The sequence below is a fragment of the Enoplosus armatus genome, chromosome 9, assembly GCF_043641665.1.
Source record: "Enoplosus armatus isolate fEnoArm2 chromosome 9, fEnoArm2.hap1, whole genome shotgun sequence".
Taxonomy (NCBI): Eukaryota; Metazoa; Chordata; class Actinopteri; order Centrarchiformes; family Enoplosidae; genus Enoplosus; species Enoplosus armatus.
The window spans coordinates 12102676-12118356 of NC_092188.1; the positions used below are offsets into that span (position 1 = coordinate 12102676).

The 15681-nt window shown below is 43.0% G+C and overlaps 2 protein-coding genes across 2 annotated transcripts; both read left to right on the forward strand.

Moving 5' to 3' along the window:
• The first annotated feature begins 5 nt into the window (after window positions 1-5).
• rad54b (RAD54 homolog B) lies at window positions 6-11741 on the forward strand. The gene is made up of 15 exons (XM_070912063.1): window positions 6-152; window positions 287-482; window positions 6043-6291; window positions 7373-7672; window positions 8022-8184; window positions 8318-8543; window positions 8801-8887; window positions 8988-9108; window positions 9230-9369; window positions 9470-9760; window positions 9922-10085; window positions 10182-10443; window positions 10802-10868; window positions 10970-11167; window positions 11246-11741. Exons 1-15 carry the CDS (start codon window positions 6-8, stop codon window positions 11464-11466), a joined length of 2832 nt encoding a protein of 943 aa, XP_070768164.1. The 3' UTR covers window positions 11467-11741.
• On the forward strand, window positions 3132-4761 carry LOC139290323 (fibrinogen silencer-binding protein). Its single transcript, XM_070912064.1, has 2 exons — window positions 3132-3538; window positions 4206-4761. Exons 1-2 carry the CDS (start codon window positions 3132-3134, stop codon window positions 4759-4761), a joined length of 963 nt encoding a protein of 320 aa, XP_070768165.1.
• Window positions 11742-15681: the final 3940 nt, after the last annotated feature.

Here is a 15681-nt window from a genome sequence, read left to right on the forward strand (position 1 = left end):
GTAGAATGCGGCGCTCAGGAGCTCCCAGCCAGCTCTTGGGTAATGCAGTGAAAAAGCCTCGTTTTATGCCTCCTGGAGCATCTACTTCATGTCCCGTGGCTGAATCCAAGCCCCTTGCCCCTAAACTTGGTTTGGGCAATGCACTGGAAAAGGTACATTATTCACAGCATTTTACCTACAGTGTGATCCCTAAGTGTTCTTTTGATTCCCATCATCATCGTTCATCATGCAGCGATGTTTCAAACTTCCTCAGATTATAAATTCTCACCCTCTTCTCATCCTGCAGGTCCAGAGAAGTCTAACAGCACCAGCTCAGAATAAAACAGAGTATGAAGTCCCGCCCAAAGCTTCCCAGCCTGCTCCAGCCTGGTCAAAGGCTTTGGCTCGTGTTCTCGGTGCAACAGAAAGTAAGGAAAATGAAGCTGAGATGGGGCATCCTAACGCTGGCTCGGAAGAGTTCACAGAAGACAACAGACCAGAAGGTAAGACACAAAGATTTGTGGCTGGGACAGTACAGGCAAGAATAGTCATGTGCAGATTGTGCACATCACAAAACCTCATTGGGATAGGTGCTGAATACAACAAATATTTTATTAAACAGTTTTATTTAGCCAAAGTCAAAGACGTTTTCAGGAAAATGACTTGATAATTACTTAATCACAGTCATATGTGCCAGAATGTCCATCACCTGCTATCATAATGCTGCTATTTTAATATGCAGTAGGGTAGTATGAAGTACTGTGTGGGGAATGCATATTTATAGCGCACACTGATACTATATTGATACTCAAAAAGTCATCCAGAAGCTGGAAAGAGCAATGATGGAAAAGGGTCTGACAGATCTCAGTGTGTTGATGATGTAATTATCATTAAGTTTTTTTAGTTCTCTAACTCCTCAGAATAATAATAGCTTGTAAATTCTCTGTCATGAACTGTCCTTTTGATGACCATGATGACTGCTGAGTGTTCAAGTGTCCAGGACGTTAACTTTTGTATTCAAGAAAATATTAACTGGCAAGATAATTAAACGCTGGTGGGCTGGTACATCAACCAATTAAGCCTGTATGTTAAAAAGACAGTGCAGGCATCAATTGTAAGAAGAATAAACAGTATGTTTGCTGCTACAGGTGCTTAATTAGAACAACCAAGATCAGGACCATTTCCAAATACATTTAGATAATTCAGCCAGTAATGTTTCTCAATTGATTTATACATTATATTTACATATATTTCTATTTATGTATACATGTTTTATTACCTATTTTCTTTTTTACCTTAACTTACTAAAACTATAACTTAAAAAATGATATCCATATTGGATCAGAACCCCAGCACAGTTAAATACTTCAATGCACCTTGTAGTAACTACCTCACTATTACATGCATTATATCATACCATCTCCTGTACAAAAAGTAAACACAGTAAACAGGCTGGAAACGTGTAAATCACTGCGCTCCATGTTGAGAAACAGCTTATTCAGAGAATTACCATCACAAATATTCTATATGCATTAGCTGACATTAGAATCACTAAATTGACTGATGGACAATAACATCAAATTATCTAGGAAAAAATATGAAAATGTGTCGCTGAATCCTCTCCCTGCCTCCTGTTCAGATGCCACCACATACAATTGATTACCAATTAGACGGATTGATTTCCTCCCTGCACTGGTATAATCTTCGGCTGCTAAATCTTTTTTTCTCAGTCAAGAGATAACGCACGGTTGTTGATTCAGTTGCCTTTTTTTTTTAGAGGCAGGAGGTAGTCTGCTTTAATTTAACACAACCCCTGCCAGCTTAAACACAAAACCGCTGCCGGGTTCCCTCCACGTGTTATTTTTATTCTCACACACACCGAGATTCATTATTAAACCTTCACCGTCACTACAACACAAGGTCGATGTTGCTTTCACTGGATAATTAAGAACCGACGTGCAAGTAATTCAGGAAGAGTGTGCTCCAGTTAAATGTCCCTTATTTCGTTTTTTACCAGTTTCGACATAATCAACCATGTGAGGCTGCCAAGAGTGAAGAGGAGTGACATCGCTCCCTCATTCAGCAGTGCCCGACTGCCTATCTGTGGCTAATAATAACACACACACACACACACACTGGAGATGGATGTTAAACCAGGCGGGTTGAGGCTGAGTGACAGCAGGTCCAGCATTATGCAAATTAGCGGGGTAGTGCAGCGGCAGCGCCGGGCAGATTAGGACTGTGCTCGGGATCAGTGAGCCACCGCTGCCTCCTCATGCAAGAGCAACTAGTGCCTCTGCTTTCCACCCTGAAAACACGCGGCTCACACACCCTCTGCCTCGGCACCGTTTCCACGCGCGACCCGAACACGTGCTTTAATCACATGAATCAGTATTGCTGATGTAGAGTTGAGATTTCTTTTATGCAGTCACCGCAGATGGCATAAAATGGACATAAACGCTGTGCCTCTGCGGGCATGCGCAGCAGCGCGCTCTCAAACCCCTCCCCCACTCAGTTAGTTAAGCCAGCGCTATTTCAAAGCGTCACTCACTTTTGGAAAATAGACCCTTGACCCCTAATAACCTGTAATACACTGTTTTAAGACTGTTTCCTCCGTTTGTGCGTTGCACAGAGCCTCTGCTGCCATCCTTGTGTTTATAATACAGAGGCAGTGTGGCTGTGCTCGGTGCTGTGCTTGGTTTGGGGTTTAGAGAGACCGAGCTGTAAGTAGGTCGGGCTGGGCTTAAGCGGCTTAGCTACGTCAGCCTAAGCTGGGAGGAATTCATCCAAAGCCCTCCGCGGTAGGCGGGGGCCTAAACGAGGCTGGCCTAGTTAAGCCTGATTCTTATTGTGTGCAGCACAGCCTGTTTTTGTTGTGCAACATAGCTGAGAGGGAACCAAGGAGTAGTGAAGCCATGCACATGTTAGACATAGCTTATGTTTGATTTAGAGAAGAAGAAGAGAAGGAAAATGAGAAATGTATGGGAGTTAGACCAGTGTTAGCTTTATCACCGTGGACCTAGAGAAGCCAGCAGCAGGGACAAAAAAAAAAGACAGGTGGGAAGAGTGAGGAGCCACAGTACCCAGTGTGGTTACTGGAGGGTGACAGCCACAGGCCTGACTTGGTCTGTGTGAGCCCGCTATGCTATAAGATGGCGTCCAGCTCCGTGTTTCTGTCCAGTATGGTGGGTAAAGCTCGCTCCTCCAACTTCACCCTCTCTGAGAAGCTGGACCTGTTGAAGCTGGTGCGTCCTCACATCCGCATTCTGGAGGAGCACACCAACAAGCATGCGGTCATCGTGGACAAGAACAAGTGCTGGGACACTGTGGCTGAGCAGTACAACGCCTTGGGAGGGGACAGACCCCACCGCACCGCTCAGGGCCTCAGGACCCTCTACAAGAGGCTGAAGGAGTCGGCCAAGCAGGAAGTGATGCAGCGGAGACACGCCCAGCCAGAGTACAGAGCGAGCATCTCCGAGCCAACCAGGAGAATTATGGAGATGATCCCTCACCTGTTTCACCATGTGCCCATCCACGAAAAGGACCAGGCACTGCGCAGGTACAGTGTGACATGCACCTACGAGCACAGACACATACTTTAACACAGACCTGATGGGATCACACAACAGTCAGGTGAGAGTTTAGCGAGCTCCAAAGCAGTATGTAGTCATGATACTGATTCAACTGGTAGAGGAGGAGGGAAGGGAGGGGCTGAACTCACAGCTCCAAAGCCCAATCAGATTACACACACTCTGTACATCGCCAGGCTCAGCAGCAAAATACAGTATGTCCTGCCACTATTTACTGGCAGCTCGTTAATAGTTTGTTCTTTTGGTCACGTGCATTAACACAGAAAATACTCAACTCTTGTTTTTATATTGATTCATGTGTTAATGTAGTTTCAGGTGGAAAAAAAATTAAGACAAGTACTGATTATAAATTAGACCTTGCTTACTCACTGTGATGAGCAGCAACAAAATTTAAGTAAAGATAAAAGTATTTATCTGTGAGGCTATAATCACCATATGTTTGTTATTTTTACTTCAGTGAATCACTTAATTTCCCCTCATCTACTCTTGTTAGTCAACTGATCCTTTGATTGATTTATTTAGTGTGCATTATCACCAACAACGTCACACACCTCACAGAAACAAGATGTAGACACTCAATAAATGCTGTGTAAGCACTCTAGTCTCACTTATTTCTATCCCTCATTCCATTTTTAGATTAATATACAGCAAGCACAACTCTCCCATTGAGCATCCTGGCAGCAGCTCTTCTCTGGCTGGACTCCAGGATTACTCAGCAGCTGTCCCAAGTATCCCTCATGAGGTGGTCCAGCTGGACCCTGAAGAGGATGTTAAACCACCGCCAGACCTCCCCATCCTCTCATCACACACTGGGCCAGGGTTGGACGGAGGCCAGGAGCAAGAGGGGGAGCAGGACTTGGGCAGCGTCCACGATTACGAAGCGTCCCTGTCTCCCACCCCTTCCTCCGTTAACATCCCCCTCTCCACCTCGCCGCTGCCCTTACGGCATGACCTCTACCCCAACGACATCTACCCTCACCACGAGCCCGACAGGTTTCGCCCTCTGCAACTGGCCAAAGAGGAGCACGAGTTGGTGTTGGCCAATCACAGGAAGGTTGCCATGTACCTGGAGGAAAAGAGGGAGGGGCTAAAGAGGAAACAGGACCTGGAGGAGGAACTTCTGAAAGCCAAGATCAAAGTGGAGAAACTAAGAGCTGCTCGACTGAGACACGGACTGCCAATTCCTCTATAACAAGCATGAACACGCACATCTGTGGCCAGCGTTAGAAAGGGAGAGGCTCTGAGGAGTGTGGAGAAAAAGCTGAGGAGCAATCGCACCTATCTGTTTCATGTTTGAGAGCTCTTTCAGAACTTGAATTTCTTTTGGAAACATAGTGCCTCGTACAGACACTGAAAGCCTGTTTGCATATTGTGGGATAAGGCTGACTTGTGTTGCCATCAGTCTGTGTTTATGCTTGTCAGTGTTAAAAATCTGTCTTCATTCTCTCACTTATTGACTAAAACGTCAACAAAACTTGTAAATGCTCACATCACAAACACTGTGAGGCCAAAATAGGTAAAATAAATGTGAAATCCAGGTTTTGGAAGGGAAGTAGTAATGTATGACGTGTGCCATGATGGTGCTTTTCCTGCGAAGATCTGCCACAAATATTCAGAATTCTAGCATCTTGTTAATGATCTTTATTATCCAGGATTGTTAGAAAAATTATGGTAGCAGCATTTACTCTGATGATATACAATAAAGAAAATTTCCACTTGATCTGACATCTGTAAAAATCAGATGTGATAAACTAAAGAGGCATTTCCTTTTAGCACTTTTACATAACCACATTAGGGGGACTTTTCCAAAATCCTGTAGGTCAGAAATGAAAAAGAAGCACTCCAAACCAACAAAGTTACACTTTTTTTTTAAGGAACTGAGAAATGTCTAACTGTCGAAGGCCTTAACACATGATGCTAATGATGACAAATCCTGTTCTGTGAGTTCCTGAATTCACACAGAAGTGAGATAAACATGTTCAGGACAGAAGTCCTCTCTGGTTGCTGAATTAATGGCCAGTTAAGTGATCAAAAGAAGGGAGATGTGGAATTGGTTTTGTGATGTTATTGTTATTTAATGTATGTGACTACAACATTGATTGTATAGTAATGTTGGTATACGAGTGTTGTCCACATGTTCACTTATTTCTATTAAAAAGGGTGAATGTTCTACTGGTTTTGTGTTTGTTGCATGTTGAACAGACACCGCTCTCATAATTTCAGCCTCTCTGAGGAAGACATTTTTTTCTTAATTAGGTTGTCTATATTTACATGTCTTTATCATTGTTACCGACATTAAAAGCAAAGGAACACATGGTGACAAAGACATGAATGTATGAGGAGGGGGACTGTCATCCTTGGTAAGAAGGTCTAGTATGTTGTGTAGACTTGGTGCAACAGGGACCTCTGCTGGTGAGTTGTTGTCTAAGATGTCTCTTAGTTTTTCACTGTGTTTTATGTCTTTGTGTTATAGGAGTTAACGGTTACCCTCAGTTGAGTCCTGGGTCTTCTCAAACCCCTAAGCCTACAGTGGGGTCAGCCTGTGTTTCTGGAGCTGTAGGCTCAGACTCTGGCTGCAGTCAGGATGGAGTGCGTTACCTCAGCGTGATGTGGTGCAAGGCCAGTAAGAAGAAACACAAGCGCTGGGAGGGCGATGCAGTCCTGATTACAAGAGGACGCACAGCCACACTCAAAGATATGGAGGGCAAGGACATTGCCAAGGGTGAGACGGAGACAAAAGTTCCATTTAGTTTTTTACTTATTGTCATGTTTTCATCTTGTGGGTGAAGGAGCAGTGTGACTGCAGCCCATATTGCATGTGACGGCAAAGCTTTAACAAGTAACTTGTAATTTAATACCAAGGCTTCCGGTAGGAAACATCAAGTATCAAAGTATCAAGACTGTGCCTCCTCTTATCTGAAGTGAGCTCTGTTGCACGTGTAACCACACCCAACAGTGATGTGTGGGTGTAGTTACTACACCTTGAGTACACTTGTTTACCCCTGCAGCAAGGACAGAAATGCGAACAATACAAACATCCATGTGTCAGCTGGAGTCAAGTTGTTCTTTAAGCTTAACCTTTAAAAGTGACTGATGGAGCAAATTGTTTGTACTTGAGGAACTGATTGTATTTAATGTGTTACATTATTCATAAAGTGGTAATGGGTTCATTCATTTAAATTTGGTAATTCAATTTTTAACATTTGTCAACTGATTCTTTTGGCCACCGGGGGCAGCAGAAACAAGCTGTGAACACAACATTGACATATTATAACCTTTTAAGTAAATATAGTGAACATGTTTAAAGTCATCGAGCAGACAAGTAGCATTGTAAATCGAATGTAGACGAATGTAAATCCAATATTTACACACCTGAAGGAGATATCTTACTCTTTAGCTGCTGATTATTACACCATGTTCACTAGCTAGATGCTAACTTTGTATGTCTGCTGTTTGGTGCTGGGCAGGTAGTGTACAGTGGATTTTAGAGTTGTTGTTTTTTTCCCCCTGAAAATAACTGCCTGCTGCGGCCGAAAATGACTCTTACGAGAGAGGTGAGAGTGAACCAAAACAGTAAAGTTGCGGTTTGTAAAAATCAAAACTATGAGCAGAAACTGTCTGTAGCATAGGGAAAACATTTAAAATAGTTTGTCAATATTAGATAATTTCTCCCAATATACACGGTCATGAGTTCTGTGTGTGTGTGTGTGTGTGTGTGTGTGTGTGTGTGTGTGTGTGTGTGTGTGTGTGTGTGTGTGTGTGTGTGTGTGTGTGTGTGTGTGTGTGTGTGTGTGTGTGTGTAGGAAGTGGCTACAAGGTGTCTGTGCTGGCTTCCCTGTCTGAGGGAGAGACTCTGATGATTGGAGGGAAGGAGGTGGAGGTGATGGGGGTAATTTCTGCTGAGGACTTCGCCAGGGGACGTTGTTTCCAAGAGGTCCAAGTAGAGAAAGAGGGGCCACACGCAAAGTCAGCTCCGCCTCCCTCTCGTCGCTTGGGGTCCAAGCCTTTCTGCCCCCCAACAATGTTGGGGAGAGCAGATCATCCAGGATCCAAACCAGAGGAGGAACAAACCTGCAGACCGCGGCATGACCCACTGGCTACAGGTATTCAGATTAAATCAGGAACTTCATTTATTGGAATGAGGTAATTCTCATCAATAGCTTTGCTTGTGTTCTGAAATATTCTTTGTATAATTTGTTGTGTAAAGACTTTTTCTAAAAAGTCTGCAATTAATGAAATATATCTTTTTTTTTTCTTTGTTTGTTCCTAGAATTTGATAGACAATTTCCTCTGATGAAAAATAACACTAATGCTTACTCAAAATGTGTCCTAATTTTTATTTTGGACATTTTTATGACATCTTGTGGTTTGTTACAATGACTTGACTTTTCACATTTCTTCATATACAAACATTGTGTATATGCATACTCAGGGACTCTGGATCTCTTGCAGGTGCACTGGTGATGCCTCGTCCCTCTCCGAACCACCAGTGGTCTAATAACAAGTCGGGGCTTCCTGTGGTTGACGTTGTTGTTGACCCGTACCTGACCACTCACCTGCGACCCCACCAGAGGGACGGCCTGCTCTTTCTCTATGAGTGTGTCATGGGCATGAGGTAATGGAGCTGTTCTTGTAACACATCTTGTCAAATGCTGTTTAAAAAAAATCTATATTAGCCTAACGGAATGAAAAGTAATCACAGCCCTTATTCGCTTCCTAATGGATGTGTTTTATTGTGTGTGCTTCAGAGCTGTGGGCCGCTATGGGGCTATCCTGGCTGACGAGATGGGTCTGGGGAAGACCCTCCAGAGCGTGGCGCTGTCCTGGACGCTGCTTAAACAAGGAGCGTACGGTGGGAAACCAGTCGCTAAGCGTGTCCTTGTGGTCACCCCAGGCAGCCTCGTGCAGAACTGGGGTGCAGAGTTTAACAAGTGGCTGGGCCGTGAGAGGATCAGCGTTTTCACTGTGGATCAGGTGAGGGGAGAAGGGGAAATACTCTTAAGATAGCTCCTTATCTTTATGTTAAATTAAACTCTTTTGAAAACATTATTTTAAACCTGCTTGTTGCTGTTTTCTGTTTTGACCCTCTGTGCTTTTGTCGCATTCCTCCTTTGATTTATATCTTATTCCACACTGATTTATGACTTTTCCTGGTCTAATTCACTACTTCATTACCATAATCTAGCATGTATTAAGTCATTAATATACATTCTTTGTTGACATATGTATAGGACCACAGGATAGAGCAGTTTGTGTTATCCCCCCTGCACAGCGTTCTTGTGATCAGCTATGAAATGCTGCTGCGCTGCCTGGAGCAGGTACGTTCACCTTGGGTCTCGCTGTCAACTGTGCATGTAAATAAATCTGCTTATATCATCTTTTTGTTTAGTTTTAGTATTATTTTCTTTGTTTTTTCAGGTCCAAAAAGTGGAGTTTGGTCTTGTGATTTGTGACGAGGGCCACAGATTAAAGAACAGCAGCATCAAAACGTCCTCAGCCCTCAGCAGCCTGAGCTGTAACCGCAGGGTCATACTAACAGGTGCACACCTTCACAGCTGAAATACAGAGATACTCCTAACAGAAAGAGACGGGGAATCTTTAAGGAGTCTCTGACACCTTCTTGTAAAGGTTTTATAATAAATTGTCTTTGTGTTTTGAAGGCACCCCAGTACAGAATGACCTGCAGGAGTTCTATGCTATCATAGAGTTTGTTAACCCAGGGATTCTCGGGTCGTCCACTGCATATAGGAAAGTGTATGAGGAGCCCATTCTACGCTCCAGACAGCCTTCCTGCACAGAGGTAACACTACCTCTGTCCCCCTTGTTTCCTCATTTCTATGTAGTCACTTGACACATATCAACAACTTTATCTCATTAAAGCTACCTGCCTCTGCCAACAGGAGGAGAGAGCTTTGGGAGAAGAGCGAGCAGCGGAGCTCTCTCGCCTGACTGGCATGTTCATCCTCAGACGGACGCAGGAGATCATCAACCGCTATCTGCCTCCTCGTCTCGACTGGACGTTGTTCTGCGACCCGTCCCCTCTGCAGCGAGAGCTGTACAAGCACCTCCTCTGCCATCGAGTCTTCAGAGCCTGCCTTCAAGGCTCCACGCAAACTCACACACACCTGGCCTGCATCACTGCCCTGAAGAAGCTCTGTAACCACCCTGGTCTGCTCCACTCCACTGTCAAGGTTAAGTTCTCTATTAGTCGGTAGGGAAGTAAAACCTGCATCTTTCTAAGGCAGTCGTCTCTTAGCCTTATGTTGTTGTTTTTTATTGAACTCAGTAGTCAGTCAGTATTATATGTTAGTGTTTGGAGATTTAGCTGTGAGTACTGTGTTATGTTTTATAGGAAAGAACAGACCGTGGTTCAGTGGAGACATCTTTATACGAGGGCCTGGTGGAGCTCTTCCCAGAATCCTACTCTTCAGGTGGATTCAACACTGCTGACTCTGGAAAACTCCTGGTTCTGTCGAACCTGCTGACCGCCATCAGACAACTCAGCCCTTCAGACAGGTGTGTGTGTGTGTGTGTGTGTGTGTGTGTGTGTGTGTGTCTCAGGTGTTTGTATTTTTGTCCATATATTCTGACAAAGTATGTGTGCTCCTGCAGGGTGGTTGTAGTGTCCAACTATACTAAGACACTTGACTTGCTCCAGGACTTGTGCACACACATGGGCTACACCTTCTGCCGACTTGACGGACGGACCCCCACTAACCAGAGACAACGGCTGGTTGACAGTTTTAACAGTCCCTACTCTCAGAACTTCCTGTTTCTGCTGAGCTCCAAAGCAGGTGGGGTGGGGCTTAATCTGGTGGGTGCTTCCCACCTGGTGCTGTATGATATTGACTGGAACCCTGCCAATGACATTCAGGTAAGACACACACTCACAGACAAGTAAGAAATCTGTAACACTGTCTTGTTTGATTTAACTGCCTAAGCTAAACTACTATTAAATCATCTGCTAGATGTGAACTGTTAAGGAAGTGATCTGTATAGGTCAGTCCATGTGACTTCATGCTTTCAGCTCATGATTTGTATATAAAAAGTCAGTGTGAACATGAACCGCGCCATAATTAAAAATCTATGGATCGTCTTTTTTTTGTCCTTCCTCTGGACCAAATGAAGCGGACTACAGGTGTGAAAGCACTGTATCAGACTGTGTCACACTCATATACGTCCACCAGGTGGTGCTGTATGCATGTGTGTCTTTAACTTCTTTACCTGTCTAGGCCATGGCTCGAGTGTGGAGAGATGGACAGAAGAAGACTGTGCACATCTATCGTCTCCTTACTGCAGGTCAGAATAAACAAACACACACAATGAGCCTGAATGTTCAACATACCATGAATCAGACTGATGGGAAGTTTTATGTCTGCCGGTGTTTTACTCCCTCGCAGGCACTATTGAGGAACGTATATTCCAGAGGCAGGTGTCCAAACAGGGGCTCTCTGGGACGGTGGTTGACCTGGGCAAAGGGGCAGAGCACACCAGCTTCAGCACCAGTGAACTGCGAGATCTTTTCAGCCTGACGGACACGCCCTCTCTGACACACGACCTGTTGAACTGCAGCTGCAGCATGGACGGTTCAGTCCAGAGTAAGTGACGCCCCACACACAGACACCAGTGTTTGACTTCTCTGAGGCTCTTTAACTCACTTTTTTCTTCATTCTCAGTTGTCTTAGAGGAAGAGGAGCAGGTCTCTGGTAGGCCATGCCAGCTCGGTCGTCAGGGTGAGCGCGGGGGAGCGGCGCAGAAGCATCTCAGCATGTCCGAGCTGATGCAGTGGAGACATTTCTCTGGTGACACACACACCTTCTCAGACCCCTACCTCGATCACGCACGAAACCACATCACCTTCGCCTTCCAGACCACCATCTCTCACACAGCTCAGTAAAACAAACACACACTAGATTACACTCTAGATATAGATGACTCACACACACATATATTTCTTCTACATGTTTGTCTTCAGCCTCTCTGGACTTTGTCTGTAGCCTGGCTACAACATATGACTTAACAATCAACAGTTGCTGCTAACAACAGCAATACAGTTTCCAACAGTTTCAAGTGACATTGTTTGTGAGATTCTGTGTCTCGTCTTGAATATTTTCTTTATTTATTCAAAGATGTTTACCGTAAAACTTCATTAAATAAATGAAATTCAAAAGGACTGTGCTTAATAAACAAGTTTTTAAGGAGTTGAACATTTGTTATTGACTGAAGAATTCATTCTAAGGGAAGCGTAGCATGTGAGATGCATGTACGAATGTAGCAGACTGGAAGTGTTTGTGTGCCAGGTATGTTTTATATCCACATACTGTACGTACGTGTCCATCTAGAGCAATATTTACTGTGTCAATTAGAGGATTTATGTTGTTCTGGGACATGTTTAGGTGACACAGCCTGGGTAGGTATAGAGAGAATGTGTATACAACCATCCATACAAAATTATTTAGTTCATGGCAGTCTGTGCAGTGAGTATGCCATCCAGAGCTGAATAAAGGTAAATCTTAAGCCTGAATTTTGGTGCTATAATGTCACATTTATATATCTGATGTAGTGACCTTATACATTATTGTTTAGTGATTTTTTGATGTGGGCCATACTGTGATCTGTTCAGTCTGTTATTTTGGATAACACTGGTCTGTTCATGCTCTTCAACACAAAGCTGCTGCGTGGGAGTTATGTCGTTCCGTGTGCGCGCCCTGAATTCACACACGATTTGTGCTCGGTGCCAATACAATGTGTCTTTGCATAAACAGGGTAATTATTATTTATTGGATGAGTACCCCTCTGCGTGATTGTTAAATAACTTTGTTGTATAATAAATGGGTCTCTGGGATGTTAAGCTTTCCCTTTTATACATATGACAATTGTTGCTCTGTGGCCCATCAGCGTGTGTGGGGCTTGTTGGAGGCAGCGTGGCGATTATGCAGACACCTGTTGTTTCTCTGGGGCCACGGTGTGAACTTAAGCTGTTAGTTTCAGTCCTACGGCAAAAAAGTCTTCAGCCTCATATGGAACTTGAATATTACATATATTTATAGTCTGAGGGGTCTCTGTGGAATACAATGTAGGCCCTCTAGATGCTCATCAGTTTGGGAAGTATTATTTTTGTTCTTGATTAATCTACAAATTATTTTCTCAATTCATTGTTTGGTTTATAATGTCAGCTAATAGTGAAAGCCAAAGAGGACATCTTAAAAATGTCTTTACCAGCAGTCCCCAAATATATTCAGTTTACTATCATAAACCATGAAGAAAACCAGAAAATATTCACATTTGACTTGAATAATTAATGGTTTATCAAAATAGTTGCTGATTAATTTTTGTCTATTGGCTAATGGGCATTTCAGCTGTACTGCTCACAATGATAATGATAACATGCTGATGTTTAGCAGTATAATGTTTAACATGTTTACCATGCTCACCATCTTAGTTAGCAAACGTTTGCTAATTAGCACTAAACGCAAAGTACAGCTGAGGCTGATGGGAGTGTTTAGTCATAAATCAAAGTATTGGACAAATTAAACATTTTCAACATGAATGTCCCTAACATGGCTGAAAATTAACTGTATCTTTACCACATAACAAAATCCACAAGTCAAGACAAGGAAACTGACTTGTTTGAGCCTCAGACAGAAACCAGCGGTGGCATAGCAACTGTCACCCAAGCAACTGTCACCAAAGCAACTTACAGCTGCTGCATCGGCCTGGCTTTGGCAGTGTAAGATACTGTTTATTTTTTCAGAGCAATCACATGTTGTGTCGCAGCACTTTGGTTCTGGTATTGGACACGTGTCAGACGAGTGTCACTCGTCCAAGCGGGACATTGATCCGAATCTCTTCTCTAACAGGCTCGGAGGCCATGTGCTGGTGGGGTGGATTTTGTCTGTCTGTCTGTGTAAAGCTCTTACTGGCTGCAATGCCAATCCCTCTTTTTAAGCCCAACAGCTCAGAGACCTGGCGTATGGATTGAATGAATGACTTTCCACCGCTGGAGGCGGGGAAAGAGATACAGCTGCTTTGATGGAGAGACTGAATCATAGATTGGAAGTTTATTCCCTGTGATCCCAGGACCTCTGTGGAAATCTGAATGTACTGTGGAGGCTGGATGGCCAAGCCTCTGGTATTAACCCTAACTGAGGTCACATTTCTCATATTTCATTCATCATCAGTCCCAGAATCATTGATGTTTGAGCTGCACATAGAGGAGATATTAAGATACATGTGCATCAGAACTGGCAGTAGATCTGTGCTTCAGAGGCCTTGAGCAGACCTGTGTCTGCACTTCAGGGCTTCAAGATGTAGTCTGCAAGGTTGATGGCACTAGACTGGATACACTTGAGTTTCAGCAGACTAATATAGCCTTTTATTATGGACAAAGAGTTCACATATCCTCAGCAGCACAATGGTTTCCATGTCAACATCCAAACAGCTTACTCTCCTTTTGAAATGCATGTTCAGGCTCAGTTTGCTGGACTTTTCTCCCTTCAGTATATATATATATATATATATATATATATATATATATATGATATTCTGATTCCCTCTCTCAGTTATTCATGTTCTTTTCTCTTTATAGATGTTTTAAAGGTTTAGAGATAGAGGGCATAGAAGCTAGAACATTTTGACCAATATACTTTAAAGTCCTCCATTTTGTTTTAAAATCTGATCAAGTAATAAATTCTAATCCAAAATAAGCAGAGGCCCATATTATAATGCTACCTCTTTGTGTGGATAAAGACCACACACCATTAAGATTGTTCTCCCTTCAATTTATTTCTCTTTATCTCACTACTTAATACTCATGCTGTTTTTTGTTCTTTTTGCACATAATCGTAAACTGAATATCTTTGGGTTTTATACTGTTGTTGCTCTTTTTTCTGTTTTATAGATCAAATGATTAATGAATTATTCGAGAAACAATCATGACAGAATGTCGCAATCGATAATGACAAAGGTAGATAGAGGTAGGAGGAGGGCTGTGCTGCAAAGAGATGAGAGATTAACACAGTTGAGGCAGTGTAAGGCTAGGTGTTGGTATTTTGGTGAATGTTGCATCATTGCACCCATCAGCAGTTGATAAGTCGGTCATCAATAAGCGCAATCAATTGTCCGAAATGTGCAGCAACTCCAGAATAATGCTGAATAAAGTAAATAAACATTGTCAAGTATACAACTAGCAGACACATTTAGATCCACATAAAGAAAACACAAATTAAATGCGACTAAAGCACAAATGCCCACAGAACTTTCTGCACTACCTTAAAGCCAGGAGTCATGTAGGTTGTATTGTGTCTATGTATCCACAGAATATGTAGACTTGGATTTGTCCTCCTTGACCATGTGCTGCAGTGGTCTTTACGGTTGTGCTGTTAAAATTGACCATCAAGGTGTTGATAGTGTAATTACCTCCTTGGCTCACATCTGAACCAAAAGAAGTGACAGTAATCTGAAACTAGGTCACTGCAGCCAAAACATTGAGGTCGAAAACATAAAGATCTTCTGCTTCCTTCTCAAGCTACAACAGCCTTCACTGGTCATCTGTCAGAAAATTCCCCTCAAACCCAAACTCACTACTGGCTGCTCATGATTTTAAGAGACTGCATCTTGCAGTTTGGTGCATCTTAAGGACATTTCAACTGTTGGATGGACTGTGTCCTGTATAGTTGGACTTTGAGTGCAGTGTATTGACTAAATTCTCATCCCTCGACTAATATCAAAGATTTGCTGTCCCGGGCGACTTCAGAGTTGGCAGTAATTTGGTTTGATTGTTATGTTGTAAACCTTTGAATTCTTTGAAGTTGCCGCAACCAAATAGCAGAAGAGATGGTAGAATCAGATTCAGTTCAGCAAAGATACGATCAGAGCTGCTGCAGGTTTTATGTTCATCTTTTTAGAAAATACATTTTTTTAATGAGTGTTCAGAAAAACAAAAACAGTGTGCCTATTGATTTTGTGGTCTTTATGACGGTAATGTTTGTTTCTCTTGTATGTAGGCTATTCTGTCCATATCACAACTGTCTGACTAACTGTATGAGACAGAGTATGTTCGACATTCAGTGAAAGAAAGAGAAAGAAAGAGGTCACTTCACACTCAGTTTAC

What these genes read in the sequence shown, in the direction of transcription:
- rad54b (XM_070912063.1), top strand. Translation starts at nt 6, where the DNA reads ATGCGGCGCTCAGGAGCTCCCAGCCAGCTCTTGGGTAATGCAGTGAAA. An exon ending in CCGCAGGGTCATACTAACAG is followed by an intron (nt 9,109 to 9,229) that starts GTGCACACCTTC and finishes TGTGTTTTGAAG; the next exon opens with GCACCCCAGTACAGAATGAC. An exon ending in CATGGACGGTTCAGTCCAGA is followed by an intron (nt 11,168 to 11,245) that starts GTAAGTGACGCC and finishes CTTCATTCTCAG; the next exon opens with TTGTCTTAGAGGAAGAGGAG.
- LOC139290323 (XM_070912064.1), top strand. Translation starts at nt 3,132, where the DNA reads ATGGCGTCCAGCTCCGTGTTTCTGTCCAGTATGGTGGGTAAAGCTCGC. An exon ending in AAGGACCAGGCACTGCGCAG is followed by an intron (nt 3,539 to 4,205) that starts GTACAGTGTGAC and finishes TTCCATTTTTAG; the next exon opens with ATTAATATACAGCAAGCACA.